Raw genomic sequence first — 19,134 nt, 5'->3', positions numbered from 1 at the left:
TCATGGGAGTTGTTGTCTTCGTTGTTAAATAACCAGTTTCACCGGGATAGGATTACTCCAGAGTTAATCATTCGGGATGTTTTTACCCGCAGAGGTCTCCTCCTCTCCAGAACAAACGGACCCGGAGATTACAGGTAAAAACACTGAATAAAGCTGTTTCACCTAAAAAAATCAGTGTTTCTCTGACGATGTATGGCGGCCACCGGACGTCTGGTACGGGCTGTTAGCCGAGCTGCTGCTAACACTTGTTCAGTTTATTTCTCTTATAAAGTAAGATCCAGACGTTTGGTCGGTCTATCCCGGGAGCCGAATTATCCGCAGAGGTCTCCTCCTCTCCTAAAATAAACGTACATGCAGATTAAAATCGTTAAAATACTAATTAAAGCTGTTTCACTTAAAAAAAATCAATATTTCTCCGATGATGTTTGGTGACCACTGGACTTCCTGGAGGGGCTGTTAGCCGAGCTGCTGCTAACGTTTGTCCAGTTTATTTCTCTGATAACTTAAGATCCAGACGTCCAATGACTAAAATCCTTCTTCCGGCTAAAAGATATAGTTAAAAACGACCTAAATTTATCATGAAAATGTGGCTTAAAACTGAATAAAAGTCCATTTATAACAGTTTCTGTGGAACAACCACAACGCCGATGTATTATCTTGTATGTGTGTAAGTTACTCTTTGGTAGACGCCATTGTAGCGGACAAACACAGCGCCGCCGTATGCATCTTGTGCGTGTTTACTCTTTGGTAGAGGAGGTATGACGCCATTGACATGCGGCCAAATGAAACGGTCCGTTACTTTGATTAAATTACTGATTTCTCTGGGTTTGAAAATTGTTGGAAACATTTGGGATAATGTAAGTACACAACTCAACAAAATATATAACATAGGTCTAGTTGTTTTTAGACATTTTAATGTGGAATTATTACATATTATACCTTGAATGTATTTGTCAACAACTATAACTCATAAGTGGAGGCTGCTGTATAAACACACAATTAAAAAAATAAATTATGTCTTCTAAGTAGAAGTTATAACTACTTACATATACTGCACATTTATATAAACTCATATCTGCTTATAACTACATTATAAGGTGTTATAAACAGTTTAATACTGCTAACAAATGCTAAATAGGGGGACTTGCTAAGTCAGGTGAGACGTTTGCTTGCTTCAAAGTGCTTCTTGCTGTTCAGGGACTTGATGTGACAACGTCAGCAGAAAAACCGACGTCACAGCTGTCAGTCACTGCAAAAGGCTGAAATGAAATGTCAAATCACGCCGCAACTTTCACCCCCTGCTTCTGCCTGGCTCAGCTTTCCCTGCTGTCAGTGTCATCAAACCCAAAAGTACTCTGAGAAACCGGGCTGCCCGCTCACATCTAGGAAGAGGATGTAACGTTTCATAAATTCCTGGATATTTTATTTATGTCGTAAAACACGTCAGCCCCTGTTCCTTCCTAAATGAAATCTACAGACTCATTCATCTTTCCGAAGCACCTACTGCTGCAGTCCTGCGGGGAGCCGACAGTAAAACTCCACGCCAGACACGCTCACAGACTATTGAGGTGGATGAGAGCCTGAAGGCAAAGACGTTTTCCTCATTAAAGCCAAAGTAATCACACAGAGTCCTTCAGTCTGCCCCCTTAACAACCCCCGTCCCCTCCCTCTTTATCTCTACTGAAGGAAAACAAGGAGTGAGGCTGCAGGCCTACATCTATACGTCTCCTTTATCTTCATGTGTGTGCTCAGTATGATAGTGAAACAGAGGTTTGAAGGGTTATCAGCTTGAAAAAATATTTTCTAACACTTCATACATACCATCGTTTGTGACCTACTTCATAGCGGGCTGTAATATGATATAGTATTCTTTTACATCCCTTTGGTACCGCTTAACAAACTTATGAAACGGACAATAAATAATCTGTTAGTCATTTACAGATTAGTGATGAATTGTTATATTGCAGAAAAACTGTGACCTCATCAACAATAAGCCAGATGCAGTCAAGAGGGTTGCGTCTTGGTTAAAGAGCTAACGTAATAGCATACACCAAACAAAGGTGTCCTTCATTCAGAGGATAGGCTCACTGTGTTTAGCCAGGGTTTTTATTAAAATATTATTTATTATTTGTAAGCAATACCTACAGTTTAGAAACTGGCCTCACTTCAGCAGCTTTTCACGTAAATGGAATCCAATAGGGTAATCGTCAAGGCCTCCAGAACCCATGATACATCTCATTTACAGACTGTCGGGGGCGCACATGTCCAGAAAACTTCTACAGGTGCTGAATCAAAAAACAAACTGAAAGCAACAAAACTATTTGACTCAAAAGGATCAGGTTTACCAAAGAGAAAGACTTTAACTTTACCAGAAAGTCTGGACGAGCCCCCGTTTGTCACGGACTGGCTCAGAGTCAACGACAAAAAAAGGAAATCACACATGAATAAAGCTTCTAAAACGGCGTTTATTGTCAACTTAAGATAAATGGAAAAAAATGATAATGTTAGTCAGCGAAGTCAGTAATGAATGCAACGTGTGGATGAGTGAAGCATGTGATGCGTGCAAACAAAACAAAACAGCAAAACACTAAACCATCTGGCCAGTGGAGGCCTGGGAAAAAGAGAAGAGTGAGAGGTTAACAAAGAAGCCACTTAAATAAGCTAAACTACTCAGGTGCAGGTAGTTTCCTGACGTCCTCTTGAACTGCGCCAACCGGCTCCTCAGCCAGGACGCCAACGGGCAGAGAAAGAGACGTCACAAAAGAGCCGCACACTGCACTGATAACTCCCAGAGCAACGTTTTGATCTTTTGTCTGACTTTTACATATGATTTACAAAAACGCTAATCTCTTTTTAGACAGATCCAAATGATAAATAGATACTGTAGACTTCATTGTTTCCAAAGAGGAAATCTGTTTCCACAGAGTTTGCATTGTGCATGCCGCCAGAACACACTTAAACATAACAACAACAAACATACTAGAACAAACATACTAGATATAATAATCAAAATGATCTACTAAGGATGACTGGTCACCAAAGCCCACGATTATGTCATGTTTTATTTATTTTATTTTACACCACTTCCTGCTACTAACAGGTGCAGCTTAGAGAAATTGTTTTTAGACATGTATGACTTTCCTGTGATTCAGCTGTTTTCCAAAAAGGAGATTTATTCTGGGTTTTGAATGTCAAAATTATTGTAAATCTGGCCTGTCTGTAGGCCAGATTTAGGTATATAAAGGGATACTTTGGGGTACTTGGAAGAAACAGAGGTCTGCATGATAGGTTAATCTCTTTCTTGCAAGCCTCCAACTTCAGAGATATCCTTTTAGTGGGCATTAAAAAAAGAGGATATCTCCTGATTTAAGGATTTAGGGACTAAATCCCTGGTATGGGTCAAGCGCCAAAAGCATTGGCTCTTACACTTCTCACTATGCAACTGGATAGTGTCTTTTTATGATACCCCTTCCTGCCTGTTAACCTCTGCATCTTTCTTTAACTCCACGTCTCCATGATCACATCATGAGACTTCAGACAGCTCTGGACGACATTACTAGTGAACAACATGTGTAAAATTGATGCAGTGGCCCTTTAAAAAAAATGTATTAACTGTTAATGAAGTAATTAGTGATAGAAATCGTAATATATTCTATAGCATCAATGGTATAGTGATAGTATTTTCCTGTAGGAACTTAAAATATTCCTAAATGCACGTTCAACACAGTGTAGTGACCTAGAATATATGGTAATTTTGTTTTTGAGCAATTATTGCATTATCTGAGGTTAAAGGATGGGTTTACAATTTACAAGTCAGTCCTAAAACAATAGACAGGTGCCTGAATGAACAGGAGGAATGATTACAACAAGAAAAAAACGGTTTTAATGTTAATTTGGGCACTTGAATTAAAAAATGTGAAGCTGTCCTTTAATCCTGTACTGAATTTTGAAGTGACCTTATGCATCTTTTCATGTCTTAAATTATAATCTATCATATATTCCTACAGATGCTTATAGCTTTCTTGTGATATCAGTATATTCTTGTGTATAGGACGGTGTCAGACTGCATGAAGCCTCTAATGTGTGACTGTATCTTCCGTGACAATGTGCTCTCAGATCTGTAGAGCGACCCAGCAACGCTCCAGTGAGGAAGATGAAACTCACAGGGGAATACAAGGAAAATGTAGGCCAAGTTCATCCGTGCTCACTGCGCTCCAGACTCTAAACTGGTGTGTGATGCCAAGTGTAAAGTGTAACAGACCAGAATTCAAGAGCAGAGCGCTTAAACAGAGCCCCCCCCCCCCCTCCTCTCACCCTGACATGAATCCAGGAAATGTAAGCTTGTCCGTGAATTTTCCCAATTATATTCTTCCCATGTGAAAAGTCTCCATTCATAAGCCGGGCTGCCATTCAGAAGGAGTACAGTATAGGACGGCGCTGCAGTCTGCCTTCCTAACACTTCACTGCTTCACTGTGTGTGTGTGTGAGGATGAATGTAGGCTGCATGCAAGGCTGATAGTTGGAGAATAAGGATACAAGAATGTCATCAACCTTTTTAACAGCTGATTTTATTCTAACATTTCCACTTGAGCTTCTGTGAAAACCCTTAAAATTCACAAAGATTCTTGTGCCAAAAGTAAAAGCTAGCCTCAATTCGGGAAAAGTGTATGTATGACAGTATCCAATTTTGTGTCTAATTGGTCCAACACTGAGTTCAGCAATTAAACCTAAAGCTCCTTTTTGTGGCTGCACTCTTCCATCAAATGGAAATATTCAATATGTCTATGTGTATCACAAATATCCCCAAAATTCAGCCACACATTCTTGGTATCTTTGGAAACTTTGGCATCTGTAGTTCTTGTACTGAGGTTCTGTGGGTTTAAATACTTGTGTGCACAACATGGGTTTGTAAAGATGAACTCATATTACAGATTTTATGGAAACTGTGTCTCAAGGTTTGTCTGTTAGCATTTTTCTTATTTATGTTTTACATATTGTTATTGTACCCATGGCCAAAGTAACCTGCTAAAGAGCACCTGGGCTCCTGGTAACCCTCGTTCCCCTGCACTCTCTGTGCACTGTGTACCATTTAATATGCTAGAATTCTACCTGGCCCATATTTTATCATATTTAATTGAGTAAATAATGAAGGTTTGCAATTATATGCACATCACCAAGGTGCAAGGCATTTAAAAAACAGCGCCAGTTGGAAAAAGAGTAACGCTTGGCACACTTGCTCCAAAGCAACACTTTTAACTCAAAATAGATGTTTTGATCCAAGTCCAAATGAGTAAACACATTGACTTACTGTAGAAATATCATACAAGACATATAAGCACAAAACTGAATAGTAATGTGCACAATACACAAATCATGTAAATGACTGGCCTATTGTAATGTATATAATGTATATATGGAGATAGTTTAGTTGCTATAATGTGATTTAAGTATGTAATTTGGATAACAGGTGGTCATATATGGGGAGAGGAGATCATAAACCTTCTTTGTCCAGAGATGGCATCTTAAAACACTTATGTAATGTCATAACTAAATGTTTTCCAAGTTTAAGAATAACCTTCCAGCTTGTTGTATAAAGTTCATTCTCCCAGTTTTGAAATATGACATTTTGTGAAGAACTTACGCTATGAATAAGTTGGATATTTTAATTAAACACTCAAAGACATTCAGGCAGGGTCGATGTTTGTTGATACATCTACTCGAACTTTCTGAATGAGTTATCTGTATGTTTCTGTGTATTCAAACACCAACAGGTGGCAGCATACACCTCACAGACAGCCAGACAACAATAAGTGTGTCAGAGAGGAAAGATTCCCCCCCTGCAGAAACAGGATGTGTCCAGACATGGGGGTTTATACAGTCATGTGATCCTGCACTGCTCCTCCTCATCTCTTATGTAATCCCCATCTCAGCCATGTGCTCCCCTTATAACCACTGACCTGAATATGTTAACTGTGACCAGTTACCGCAGAAGTACACATTTTTCCCCTCTAGCAGTTGACGTAGATGACAGAGGTGATTTAGGGTGATGTTGCACGTTGGTTAGACCACGAAGGAATGGAAGTCTGTTGAATTATATGTTGGATTTTCTTGCCTACACACATGCCTTTGTTCACAAAGCCTTGGTTTCACAAATGCAGCTGTCACACCACTTCCTCATCTGCAGTGTCTGGTGAAAAATCACATTGTTTTTTCCACTGCGCATGATCATTAAAATGAAAGGGAGTGTCATGAGATCAATTTACACATACTGGGGAAGTAACAGCTTTAACCTATGCCTTAGAAAAGATCAGCAGATCCCCATAGGAGACAACACTGTTCAAGCAAAACAAAGATTGACCTTTGATGAGTATTTTTTAATAATGAAGAGGGTGAGAAATGTGGCACAGGATAAGACAATACTTCAGTGTAGCCTGAGGTTTGTTTATTTGTCCATGCACTGCATTCTTTCCAGTTTGTTTTGTGTTCTCTTTCCTCAACCAAACTGCTTGGACTGTCTGTCACTCACTCCACCCTGTCACAGATGAGCATTGTCTGGGTGCTTCTTATGGAAGATCAGTCCTGCTGGGAAAAAAATATATACATGAAAATTAGGCTGGATGAAAATTTAAAAAACAAACTCATAAACACTGTAAGTCATACTTTTGACTTATATTCTCATAGTTTGGACTCATCATAATGTTGTCTTTCTAGATTTTTCTCAATCTGCAGTCTTGTCTGTTCTTGTGGACTTCTTGTAAACTGTGACATCATCAGTCACGGGCCAAGTACTGGTCCAATTTGATCATAAATTATCATGTTTTTATCCAGGATACCTCAGTAGCTGACTTGTGTTGAAGTGGAGTAGAGAAATATCCCAACATGCATTTCACAACAACCAGAGTTGATTGCAGAGGAAGCTGTGAAATCAACCATTTAGGTTTTGAATATGATGTATTTTTATCAAATAAGTTTATCTCAGCAGCTACAGTGGCTGGCTGGCTCCTGAGATGAACGGCAGGTCAATGCCCATGGTTGTATGTGGTAATGTACTTGTGGTGCTGACACGGTCACAGAGACGAAAATCTTATATACTTAATATTCTTATATATTTATTACTTGTTTGGCTAAAGGTGATGTTCAGGTTCATGTTTTTATTGGTTTGATATTATACAATGGTGCTACCTTTATGTCATTTGGGGTCTTTATATGCACAGATCTCCTCACATATATAAAAATTATTAATATATATAAACGAAAACAAAAGGAGACCATGTGTTGTATATTGAATTTGTTTTATGTGTAACATACATTGCAGTGAAGATAACAGCTGTATCACATTTGTGAGTTTTAACTCTTGAGTTAAGATCATATTGTCACACAACAGGTGTGCAGGTCTGTTGAAGTGTAATTACCAGAGCATGCCTGAGCTAGTGATGTTAGCAAGAACTCTGTTACCATAACTGCACTGTGTACTGTGTCTTCGCACTGTGAGACGTTTGACTCCAGAGTTCAACTGGCCAAGGATTTGGACTCAGGAGGATGGGAGGAAACAAGTACGAACTTTGTGTAACCTTTATTGAGAAAGGCCTATCCCATAATTTAGACTTAGTAAATCAAAATGTCGACTTTATATCTCATAATTCTGAATTGATACCATACGTATTTTTATGTTTATGAAGCACAATTTCATTCATTCATTTTTTTTTTCATTTTCCTAGCGTTAATAATCTTCCATACCTTCTCCTCTTACACCAATCATAACAATAGGAGGGGGCGGGGCCACGTCAGGTTAGGTTGTCACTCTCATTGGGTAAATACGGTAACAAACCACCCACTTATTTTGAAGCCTGCAGTTGGGGAGTCACGAGAAGTTTAACGTTAGCGAAGCTCAACAAAGATGACACGGATGAGAGCGGAGATGACAAAGATGAACCTGGCGAAAACGACATCGCTGGAGGTTTTCTGATAAGCCACGGACGCTTACTTGCACCGGGTTCGGGCTCCTACTTCGTTTAGCCCACCTGCACTCGGGGTGGCTCGGCTCGGCTCGGCTCGTTAGCAGCTAACTACCGCAGCTAGCGAGCTAACTAGCCGCTTCGCCCGAGTGAAGTGAACCAAGTCGCGGCGTGTAAAGCTAACGACGCCGAGGCTAGTTTTTTTTGGAGGACTATCGAGTTGGATATATTCATTTGAGAGATTTGTCGCCGCTGGTGGAGGTGTTATCAACACCGGTGTCAGCTGCATTTGTTGTCCCCTGCCCTCTTCTCATTGTTGGGAGAGCGTCCTGACTGCACACCGCTGAGTCCATGCATGTTAGCAACGGCTGCAGCCAGCTAGCGTGATGTGTCATATTAGCTAACGAACCTATCTCTGTTTATTGTTTTTGACATTTTGAGAGTGGATGCTGTCACCGGTACGAGCTTTGGGAGACCTGTCGGGGTTGTATCATCCCACCGTGACGCTTGTATATTAACTGTACTTTCATGTCGTGTCACCCGACAGCGAGTTGTCCCTCCCGAAGAACCAGACGCGGAGCATGCAGGAGAAGAAAAGATTTCAGATAAGTAGATAGGGGAAGTCGGACACAACCGAGTTAAATTGGACAGTGTGGTTTATTTCCCCACCAAACAAGGATTGCAGTTGGTGGTGTCGGGACTGTGAAAGTTAAAGGATGAAGAAGTTTTCCAGGATGCCAAAGTCCGAGAGCGGCGGGCTCGGAGGGGCGTCCGGTTCCGGCTCCAGCTCCGGAGTCAGCAGCTACTTGGGGAAAGTGTTTGCAGTCGGCCGGTATCAAGTCACCGTGGAAGAGCTCATAGCAGAGGGTATGTACGGTAGCTAAGCATTTCAGTGCCTGCTCAATAGGAGATCTCTCACTTTATAAACCACCCCAATATTTTCTGGGACACACCCGCCATCCCCCTATGTGTGGAGAGAATAACTCACACAGACACAACTTCTCCACCACTGTTCCTTTTATGGGTTGGTAATTGGTGTTGCAGTCCACAGTTAAAGTTTTTTTTCTCTCCCCCCCCCCCACCTCTAAACATCTGCTCATTTTTCCCCAAGAAATCATCTGCAGAGTGATTGAAATAGGTCGCCACTCCCCACTTCGAGGCTGCGAAAGCTTTTTGGTACTTAAATTGGGACACCAGGGATTTGTTACATAGCTGAAATTAAAATGTGTAACTTTTCCCTGTACAGCTGCAGTTTACATCCTGCTACAGCTGCCCCACTAGGGGGGCTTGCCCTCAGGATAACAACGGCAGAGCCTCTTGTGTCAACATATGTAAAGATTCAGCCGTTACAAAATCAGGTTGTCCAACATTTCTCACTGAAGTTTGCACTTCTCTCTCTTTCATGGGCATATTTTAGGAGAATATGAATTTTGCAGCTGTTGAAATGTACAAGAACTGGTCATAACATTGGCTGGCTGAGAGACACAATAGTTTTGAGTCAACATATAGTAATTTGCTTAGATTGCATAACATAAAAAACAAGTAACAGCAGTGCTTGTTGGGTAAATGCATAAAGAATGGCTTATGCAATGGCTGTTCCTACCCAATACAGCTCTTGAGGATGTTGACAAGCTTATTGGCAACAGCAGAAATTCCCTTCATGGCTTAACAAAGACCTGCGTTTAAAAGTGTTGAAATGAAAAATACTCTATGCACAGTCAGGCATAGAATGAGGAAGTGAGAAAACAAACATGTTTCACAAAACAGCTGTTCTTTCTTTTCACGAACTGTTCAATACTCATCACAGTGTATTTACTTGGAAACATTTGATTTATAGAGTTGCCCCAGCAAGCCCAGCTCAAGCCAATATCTTGACTAATTGGTCGTTAGGTTCCTGGCTCACTAGGAAGTTGTTAGTCATATTTTCATAGTTCGAATTACAGAACAAGGCGATGCTAATTAGATATTATTGGAAAATTGTTGTCAAAGCTACCGTCAAAATACTACTCACTCATATGCTTTAGTCTTTAATGTGCACTAGATTTAAAAAGATACTTCTGTGTTTCTGGCTTTATCCAGGATTTATTGAGCCAAGGTCAGGCCAAAAACTTGGAAGGTGAAAGCTAGACTGTTCTCACATAGGCAGACTAATATTACTCCTGATCCCATAATACTCCTCATAAGTCACTATGAATAAAAGACACCAGCTAAACACTTCATACGTGACGACTGACACACCTTTTTTTTTCAAGTAACACAACCCTGTAAACATGCTCTGTAGTGAACCTGACTGTAAACCTGTTCTCACTCGGCTCCCCCCAAAAAAAAGGAAAAAAAAAAAAAAAACACACCCACAACCCTTCCGGGAGGCAGTCATGAGCCTGTGTCATCATGTAATCATGTGAAGTGGTTGTGGCTGGTTTTTGCTACCAGGAGCACAAGGTTATATTGTGACCTTTGCTCATCATTCTGTCCCAATCTGAGAGGCTCCTGCTCCTCTCCGGGCCGCACCGTTAATCATATAATTGTATATTTACTTTCTCTTAACAGCGTCTGCTGCAGTCAGGAATAGACATGTTGTTGACTCTGAAAGTAGAATATTGTTTCTCAGTGGTGGAGGTGAAAAGAGTTCATAATGTCCTACTAGAGCAGAGGTGCTATTATTTTACTCATATTACTTCATAGAGGTTAAAGTGCTAGGCGTACTTGTAGCGAATAGCACTTTGAAGACTTATTCAGAGTGACACTTGCTGCTTATTAGAAATGAAAGCATGTGATGTGATATTCGCAGCATCAAAAAGCAGCGAGGGCAGAATTCAAACTCTATTTTTAAAGTGGGAAACAGTGCAACAGGTTAAACCAGATTTACTCTTTTCTTCAGTGAAGAAGAAGAAGTTCAAGTTACCCATTTTATGGGTTGAGAGCATTTGTTCTCTATTTGATGTGATTTCAAATATAGTGAAATACCACACACAGAACACAAAGAGCTACTCTTTTTTTTTTTTTTTTACAATAACCACAGTAAATCAATTAGTTCCTCACATCTTACAGTCAGGATGTAAATAAACACAAACATGAGCAGCTTGAAGATGCTTTTATATAAATATAGCACCGTACAGTGTCATGAAGTACATGGGAGGAGGAATGGAGCGTTTTACTCTGTCAGTGCTGGTCTCATTCAGCAACACAGGACCTTTAACCACCAACCCACTGCTGCTAATTCGTCTCTGAGGTTTGGGGGTTTGCGGCTGGAACCACTTGGCAGGTAACCAGCCATCAATTGGTGGTCCTGTTCTATTTAAAGAACTACTTGGCTGATGAAGTGGGGAAAAGTGTCTGATTAATTTTGGGGATTTACCTGCTAATGTTGTTTAGAGACCACCGAGTAACTCTGCATCAGGGGCGGGTTGGCCAGGTGAAAATAGTGATATTTGAGCTCATGAACTGTTATCTCCACTAATAATGAAGCTGAACTTGTACATGAGTCATCTTCCTGGTGAACTGTGTTGCAGTTTGAAATGAAAACAAGATCTGAATCAACACCAGAAGTTTGCCATAGTGTAAGGTTTAATGTGTTAAAGGCAAACCACCACTCACTGTCATGGCAGCAGCACTACTTCCTCATCCTCAAAAACTCTTGCATGACAAAATCAGATGAGGCGAAACCACAGTATGAACTGATGCTCACATTGATCTGTAGTGTTCCTAATCACATTAGATAAGAGATATGGTAAATTTAGTGTCCTGTTCATGTTGTAACCCTGTTTCATAAATCCAGTGAGGTTTATCAGTGTGCACAGGTTTAATCAGGCTCGGGTCACTTGTGCGACTGATGTCTAGGTACTGAATGGATCATGTGATGTCTCGCTTATTCAAACATCTTCCTGCAGCTTTAGCCGTCAAATGAAAATCATTCCCTTAAAGCCAAACACACAGTCACCTGGAGAAGAGAAACTGATTAAAAACACCTTTGAATGGACAGGTTTCGTTGTTCAGGATGGTCCAAATGTCACCGTCTCCTCCAAACATTCAAATCAGTCTCAAAAGTTCTCTTGACACCATATATGGTTTTGCTATTTTTTTTTTTTCCTGTAACATATCTTCAGAGCAGTGACAGTTTATACATCGAGTCAGGAACAAAGTAATTTCCCTTCAGTCCCCTTTAGCCTCTGCGGGTTTCTCGTGAGCACTATCTCCGACGCTGTCTCCAAGAGGAACACGAATGACATGAAGGAACAGGATGCATCTGTGAGCATGTCATTCTTTCACCACTAACTCTTATCATACAGGGTCCTTTCACAAGGCCTGGAAGTTTCGGGAAAATTAGTTTTTTTTATAAATGACAGGTTTTGGAAAGTTTGGTCGTTTCACAGAAAGCCTGATGAAGCATGGGGGTGTCATACCAGACACAAATTAAGTTAATTCCTGAACCTTCTGTCATTATGCACCTAAATAAAAGTGCTCATATACATCTTATTTGACTGTCACATCAAGTAAAGGCTTATTTTTTTAATTTCAGAGGAAACAAAGCCAGTTTTTCTAGTATATGTGAGTGTTTAAGAGGACGGACAGACTGTTCCTCTAACTGATCCGCTGTGTACCTACAGTCAGAATATTTAATTAAGCTGTTTGCTGAGCAGCCACTAACCATTTAACAGATAACTACCTCTGGAGCATTTCTTGTTGTCAGCTGAACTTGCATAATAGCCCTTATGTCACCGTTATTTATTCACCAGACCACGACCGTTAACACGACCGCTGTGCCCACCTCGCCGCTGTAGTTACAAAGCAAACAGATGATGTTTGCATGTGTCGGTAAATTCTCTGTGAAAATGTGACTGATTCGTTCTAATTAACAGGAAAAAAACTTGGCTCAGTGTTTTTCAGTTTTACAGGGGGACGCTAACGGCGAGGTTATAATTCATCGCTGCATAATCTGTTTAGGGTCACCTCCGTCTTCTAAGCTTCATAGAGATTTCCCTGTGTTTCGCTTGCATTGTTGGTTTCAATGCTCTTCATATAGAAAGTGTCATAACAGGCCTTCCTTGCGCTCAGCTGTGCATTTTAAGTGACATACGCCTGTCACAAATCGAAAAAAACTTTCTCTCTGAACATGCTGACTGAACACAAATTGGCCTTGTTTGCCTAGTGTCAGCAAAAACCTTGAAATGTTTACACTGGGGTTTATAATGGCTCTCTGTAAGTCACAGGGTGAAGAAGATGAGCTCTCAGCCTCGGTCGCAGGGACTCCCTGACCATGACAAGTCACAGATCATGTAAACAGAAGAAACGCAAACACTGTTTCCATGCAAACAGCTGCTGTGTTCACATCGAACACGTGTTTTTTTTTTTTTTTCACCTTGTCCTTTGCCACTTGTGATCTGGATGGACGCCACGCATTCACCAAACAGGCTTTTTGCCCCCCCCCCCCCCCTCTGCTCTACTAGAAGTTTGCAGAACAAATTTATCAATGCGAACGTTGGTTACAGCTGATGTTTCCCACGTGGTGTCGAGCGCGTTTGATAAGCTCTTTTTTGTTGTGAATTTTATCAGAAATGTTTGCTTTGTTAAAAGAGAATAATGAATGAAATCAGGAGTCAAAAGTTAAATAAACACAGATATGCACAGCCTTTATAGGTCTGACAGAGTTTAGATAAAATGAAAAACATTAGGCTCAGTGTTATAGAGCTCAGCTATGGTTGAAATCACTATTATGGTATTAATAATATCAATAATTTTACAGCAGTGATGGAGCACCATTCGTTCAATGGTGGAAGAGAGCACCGTTTTATTGATTGTGTACAGTTATATTGCTCCACTCCTTTTTTTATTCAGGTCTGTTTGTGGCATCATGCAAAATGATCAAATTGATGCTTGGTTCAATAACTGATGTTAGTCCAGTTTTAATTATAATTTGCTTGGAGTTAAGGCTGGACGATACTACCAGGAAAAAAAAAAATCATGATTGAAACACCAGAAGACAGTTGAGCAAGAACAACCAAAGACCTCCAGCAAGACTGTCATCATCATGATGCATATTCTGTGTATAAAATACACACCAAAAGCACTTAGGGTAGCATAATATATTAAAGGTAAACATACAGATATTGAATACAGCATTATTTATCCTTTAGAAATATAGATCTGGTATTTTCCCCATTTTAAGATATAATCTTTCCATCTGTCTTTCTATAGAAAAGTCCCTGAGGCCACCTTTCCAAGCTCTATGAACCACTCCCGCCAAGAGGGAGCTTCTGTCTTTTTTTCCATCCCCCTCAATAAAGTCTGTCTACCCACCATTATGGCATGTTTGGATCAGCTCTGTGTTTCCACGGTCTTTCACAGCTAATGGGTCACCCAGCACATAACCTTGGAGAGAATTCAAAGTCATTGCTGGTGATCTCCTTTTATACAATTGTGGACTTGTTCCCCAAAAGTCTTGAATCTAAAGGCATTGCCAGAGCATATATGGAGTAATGTACTCTCTGTGTTTTTAAAGGCCTAATTGAGTCTAGATGGTGTCCAATAGAAGCGATTGAGGGTTTTAAGTTTAATGAGTCTTACTTTTATATATCTTGACAGCTTCTTTGATTTTTGGCATATCCTTTTCCATTCTAACTATGGCTGGGTACCGAGTTTAGATACTTTTATGGCACAGACCGAATTGCTTCGAAGCTATTGAGTATCGAACAGTGCCTTGTCATCTGGTACCAAATTTCAATACCTAGCAGGAGTTGAGAGCTGTAGCTTCTCAACCTAAACGGCAATGGTGGAGGTAGCAGCAACAGCAGCATCTACAGTGGCTTCATCAGTAACAGGAGGTTGGACCTGCAAGTAAGACAAGACCAAGCTGTATTGAAATATCAAAGATGATATTACTTATCGTTGACAAGTGGTTCAGTGGCTGATGAATGGCTGACAACAGCATCTTGCGAAACTCCGCTAACGTTAGCTGTGGACTCCTATTTTATGTTCAGTGTTATGGTCACATAGGGACTGCTTCGCTACATTACCACTGTTTTGACTTCAAACGATAGGCAACATCATCATCTTCGATATTTTAATACAGCTTTGTCTCGTCTTATCTGCAGGTTACGTGTTTTGGTCCAAGCTCCTGTTAATGTTTAAGCCGCTGATGATGCTACTTGCTCGTTTTGAGCTGTTAACCTGGCTAGCAACAGACAGTATACTACGCAAAACAACTGTCATAAAGCAAAGTGATAAAACCGTTTATGCTAACGTTAACTAGCTGTGCACTCAACACACTTTCTCTTTAAAACAAAACCAATGTTAAAACTAGCAAGTCATTACGGTCACGGCACATACTGGGTGCCACATCTAGACTTCATCAGCTGACATTATGGGTTGAATTGTTTATTGTGCTCAGATTAGCTCGATGGCATCAACAGTGTGAAAGTGATTGTGGTAAATAGGTTTATATTTTTTATGTTATCAAGCTGTTCTGAGTGTGTAAAAACGCCAAGGAGCTGAATTTTATAAACTTGGTATCAAAAAAAGGTATCGTTCAGGAACCATTATCCAAGTTAAGGTACCGGTATTTAAAATTTTTGAATGATACCCAGCCCTCATTCTAACTCTTTAAATGAAAGGTTTAAATGTTTCTCCCAGATAGTCCTTAATGCTGCTGGAAGTGTAGTAGCCTGGCAGAATATTTTTTGGAATAATATTGACGGGCCTCATGACTCAATCCAAATATTTTGATGATATCAGAGAGCAGTTTAGATTCCTGAGAGGTTGCTCTTGGAGAGCCCAGCACAGTTGACAGCAAGTTCCTCAATTATAAGTGCTGCCACATACTGGATGGAGGGAGACCAAACTCCCAGATTAACTCTCCAACAGATTCCAGTAAACTGGTTTTAAACAGATCTAAGTGTCCAAATCCCTTTTTATTTATCCACACTTTCAACAAGAACCAGGGTCTACCAACACATAGCTTTGGGTTCAACCATATTCTCTCTCTCTCACGTACATAAAACATTGTAATTTGAGTGAAACAAGTGCTGGTCTAATTGCTTTGCCTTTCTTTCTTATGCTTTAAGAGGAGCTTCATCAATCAATGCAGTGCAGGTCAGAGCGTTCCTTTGATAATGTTTTTTTTTTTTTGAATGACCTATTTGATCCTCCCTCTCTGCCAGGGGAGGGTGGTGAGAATGTATCCCATCTACATTATTAGCATACTGTACTGGTGATGAATAGGCACATTGTGCCCCCTTTGTTGTCTTATTCTAGCACCGTAGAAAGAATGCTGGTACGACGCAGCTCTTGGTCCTGTGATGGGTATCGCTGCCTTTGTGCTTGCTCATTGAGGCCTTCTGTATCTGCCTTTCAGCGCTACCGCCCCTCCCCTCTTTGTGAAACTGCAAATGAATTATTTTCTACCAATTCATTATCACCAGATCTGAGGAGGGCGCCAAGCCAAATGTGGGTCTGTGTGTGTGCTTGGGTCATATGGAGATGCCAAACAGAAGGACATTGATTTGGAAAGCCAGTGCAATATTCCACTTCAGTGCACTTTCAATGATGGTTTATGTCTTTTGATCAGTGTATTGACAAATTATTGGATTTATCAGCACTCTGTATTCGAGGCCAAAGAGCGTAAACCATGTGAGTTCAGGCTGTCACTTTTTCAAAAAGTCAAACGAATTTGAACCAGCAAGAAATTTGTTTGAATTCATTCGAACACAAAACAAACTGTAATGTGTTGGAGATACAACAATTACAACATATATATGGCTAGCGATGTCCATCCATCAGTGTCTGAGCGTCTTACCGTTCAGTTTAGTCTTTATATTTTCCTGTGTGATGTCATACAACTGCATTATGTGTCTTGAGATTGTCTCAAGTAGTCAGACAACGTTATAGAGTTAACATTGCTCCGCTCATTTGATGCCTCACATGTGTGTTAAGCTAGCCGGTGAGTCCTCAGATTCGTTGTTGTTGAAGAAGTAAGGCAGCTGCTTTTCACAAAGTTGGCTAGTTGTATCTTTGTTGGTCATTTTATCTACGTCATAGTTCCCAAAGTACTTCCACACCCTGCTTCTCAGATGCTTCGGTGCCTCGATTGTCCGATCAGCACAGCTTTGCTTGCTACTGTCCTCCATTTTTTAATTTAGTTTAGGGATGGGTCAAAGAGAACGCGATAGGTCAAGCTGATAGTGAATTTTAATCACGCCCTTTCCTGGATCACAAGGAAAACTATTTCAAAAGGTCTGTCGTGCTAATAGACTGTAAATTTTTAATTCGAACAGGTCATTAAAGGTGGAATATTAAATTTTTCCCCCATGTTTGAAGAAAAGTTCAAATTTCTAATAAAAAGTGACAGCCCTAATGCGAGTCTGAGTGAGACAGAGTGCACCTAAGCACCTAACCTTAATGAGTCAGAGATTGTCGTCTAGCAGCTGTGCAAATTTGTGAAATCTGGATGTGATGTTCTCCGTGAACATTAATATCCTGATAACCAGAAACAAGATACTGTTTGTGATGAATAATAAATCATGGCCTGCTTCTTAGACAAGGCCAGAAAAGCTAAGTACAGGTTGGAGACTGATCACAGGATTATGTTGGCACACTTGACAGCATGACAGTGACTTGGGTATGACTACACTCGATTGGACGACGCGTCAGAAATGATGAATGATTGCCTCACTCTTACTGACTGAGACTGTGGGGACTGTAAACAAGTTGGAGACAATGTGCTGTCTGGCTCAAGAGTTTTTAGTTTTATTTAGCTGATTGTGTGCTTGTTGGTTGGCACACACTGGAATACAAAATTAGAAAAATATGTAATATTGCTGCTTCTGTAGAAAACTCTGTCATTTGGCTATTTTGTGGACACCAACACACATATTTCTGGGTAAAAGAGTCTGATAAGTGTCACGTTTGTGGCTAGATTTCAGATTATTTATGATATACATTCATGAAGTGTCCTGCAAGACGTGGATATTAAACTCTGGTCCCGCATGGTTTCGTTCATCCTTCTCAGTTAACGAGCAGCACCTGGTCTTTATCTGACTGAGTGCCCAAGACACGGTTTAAGTATAAATCTACACTGAATCACATAAGGCAGAAAACTGCTGCTGCTGCACCGTTATCTACAGCTTGAAATTTCCTTTGATGTATCGCAGGTACAGTTTATCGGAGGTGGTTATCAGAGGTTTGTTTAGCAGTTTTCACATATCGTCATGTTTACTTTTTGATATAAAGGGGTTCGGTGTGAACGATTAGCCGTTTTTTTTATATCAAAATCAGGGTTTTAAAGAGTGCAGTTTTCTAATTTGTGCAATTTTAATCAGAATTTACACTCTTGACAAGCTCTAGAAGAGTTAAATAAAAGTAGCTTTTCTGTATCCTGCTCCTACTTTTATCAGGAGGATAAGAAAGGTAGAGATGATAGCACATTGTTCTTTTTTTCTTTTTTTTTTTTTAAAACATTTCCCCCACTATGTTTCCAAAGAAACACTGGTGCCTTGATCCCTTTGAACTCACTGCCTCCTTCCCCAGCCTGACGGATGCTGTCTTTATCTTTCTTTGCTGCAAATTTGACCACTGCTAACACATAAAATGAATCTTCCTAAAGGCTATATATGTTTTTTTTTTTTTTTTAATAATGGATATCTCATCTTTGAAATTCAAACACATCATGAGGAAAAACAAGGACACTTTTCTGTTTTTCTTTGTATGTCAGGATGGCGCTGAACTTTTCTTTTTCACATCCGCTCCTTGTTGTTTTTAATGTTTTTACCCTCATGTATCCTCGTCATCCAGCGGCTCCTCCGTCTATTTCCCAATTTCATCATAAAGCCTCCCAAAGCACAGCCACTTCTGTCTGTCGGCTCACTTGTAAACACTGTTGAGGTAAGATCTATGAGAGCTGACTGCCAGAACCGTCCCGCTCACTAAGCCCAGGATAAAAAAAAAAAAACCAAAAAAAAAAAAACATGTACACTCATTGCCGCACCTCCTCATATTACCTTTTATGGACTTGCTTCTTAGAAAGTCTTCTTCATACACTTGCGTCGGCCTTTAAAGCTTTGCATCACTCACCTGAGTCAGGACGTAAACCGGACTGATCACAGCCGACGCTTCTGTGTTCACCGCGTGGGCCAAAGTGTACAAATGAGAACTAAACAAGACGGTTTCGTGAGGCAAACCTCAAAGT

The 19,134-nt window shown here is 40.3% G+C and overlaps 1 protein-coding gene across 3 annotated transcripts in view; it reads left to right on the top strand.

Moving 5' to 3' along the window:
* The first annotated feature begins 7,727 nt into the window (after nucleotides 1–7,727).
* Nucleotides 7,728–19,134, top strand: part of bmp2k (BMP2 inducible kinase) — a 48,656-nt gene continuing 37,249 nt past the window's right edge. Inside the window, exon 1 of one of the 3 annotated variants that reach the window (XM_067572365.1) lies at nucleotides 7,728–8,822. In XM_067572365.1, coding sequence (XP_067428466.1) covers nucleotides 8,672–8,822 — 151 coding nt within the window. In that variant the 5' untranslated portion in view covers nucleotides 7,728–8,671. The remainder of the gene's footprint in view (nucleotides 8,823–19,134) is intronic. The other 2 variants (XM_067572357.1, XM_067572373.1) reach the window with 2 other exon arrangements.

This window comes from Thunnus thynnus, chromosome 2, assembly GCF_963924715.1.
Source record: "Thunnus thynnus chromosome 2, fThuThy2.1, whole genome shotgun sequence".
NCBI lineage: Eukaryota > Metazoa > Chordata > Actinopteri > Scombriformes > Scombridae > Thunnus > Thunnus thynnus.
This window is presented reverse-complemented; position numbering and strand designations above follow the sequence as displayed.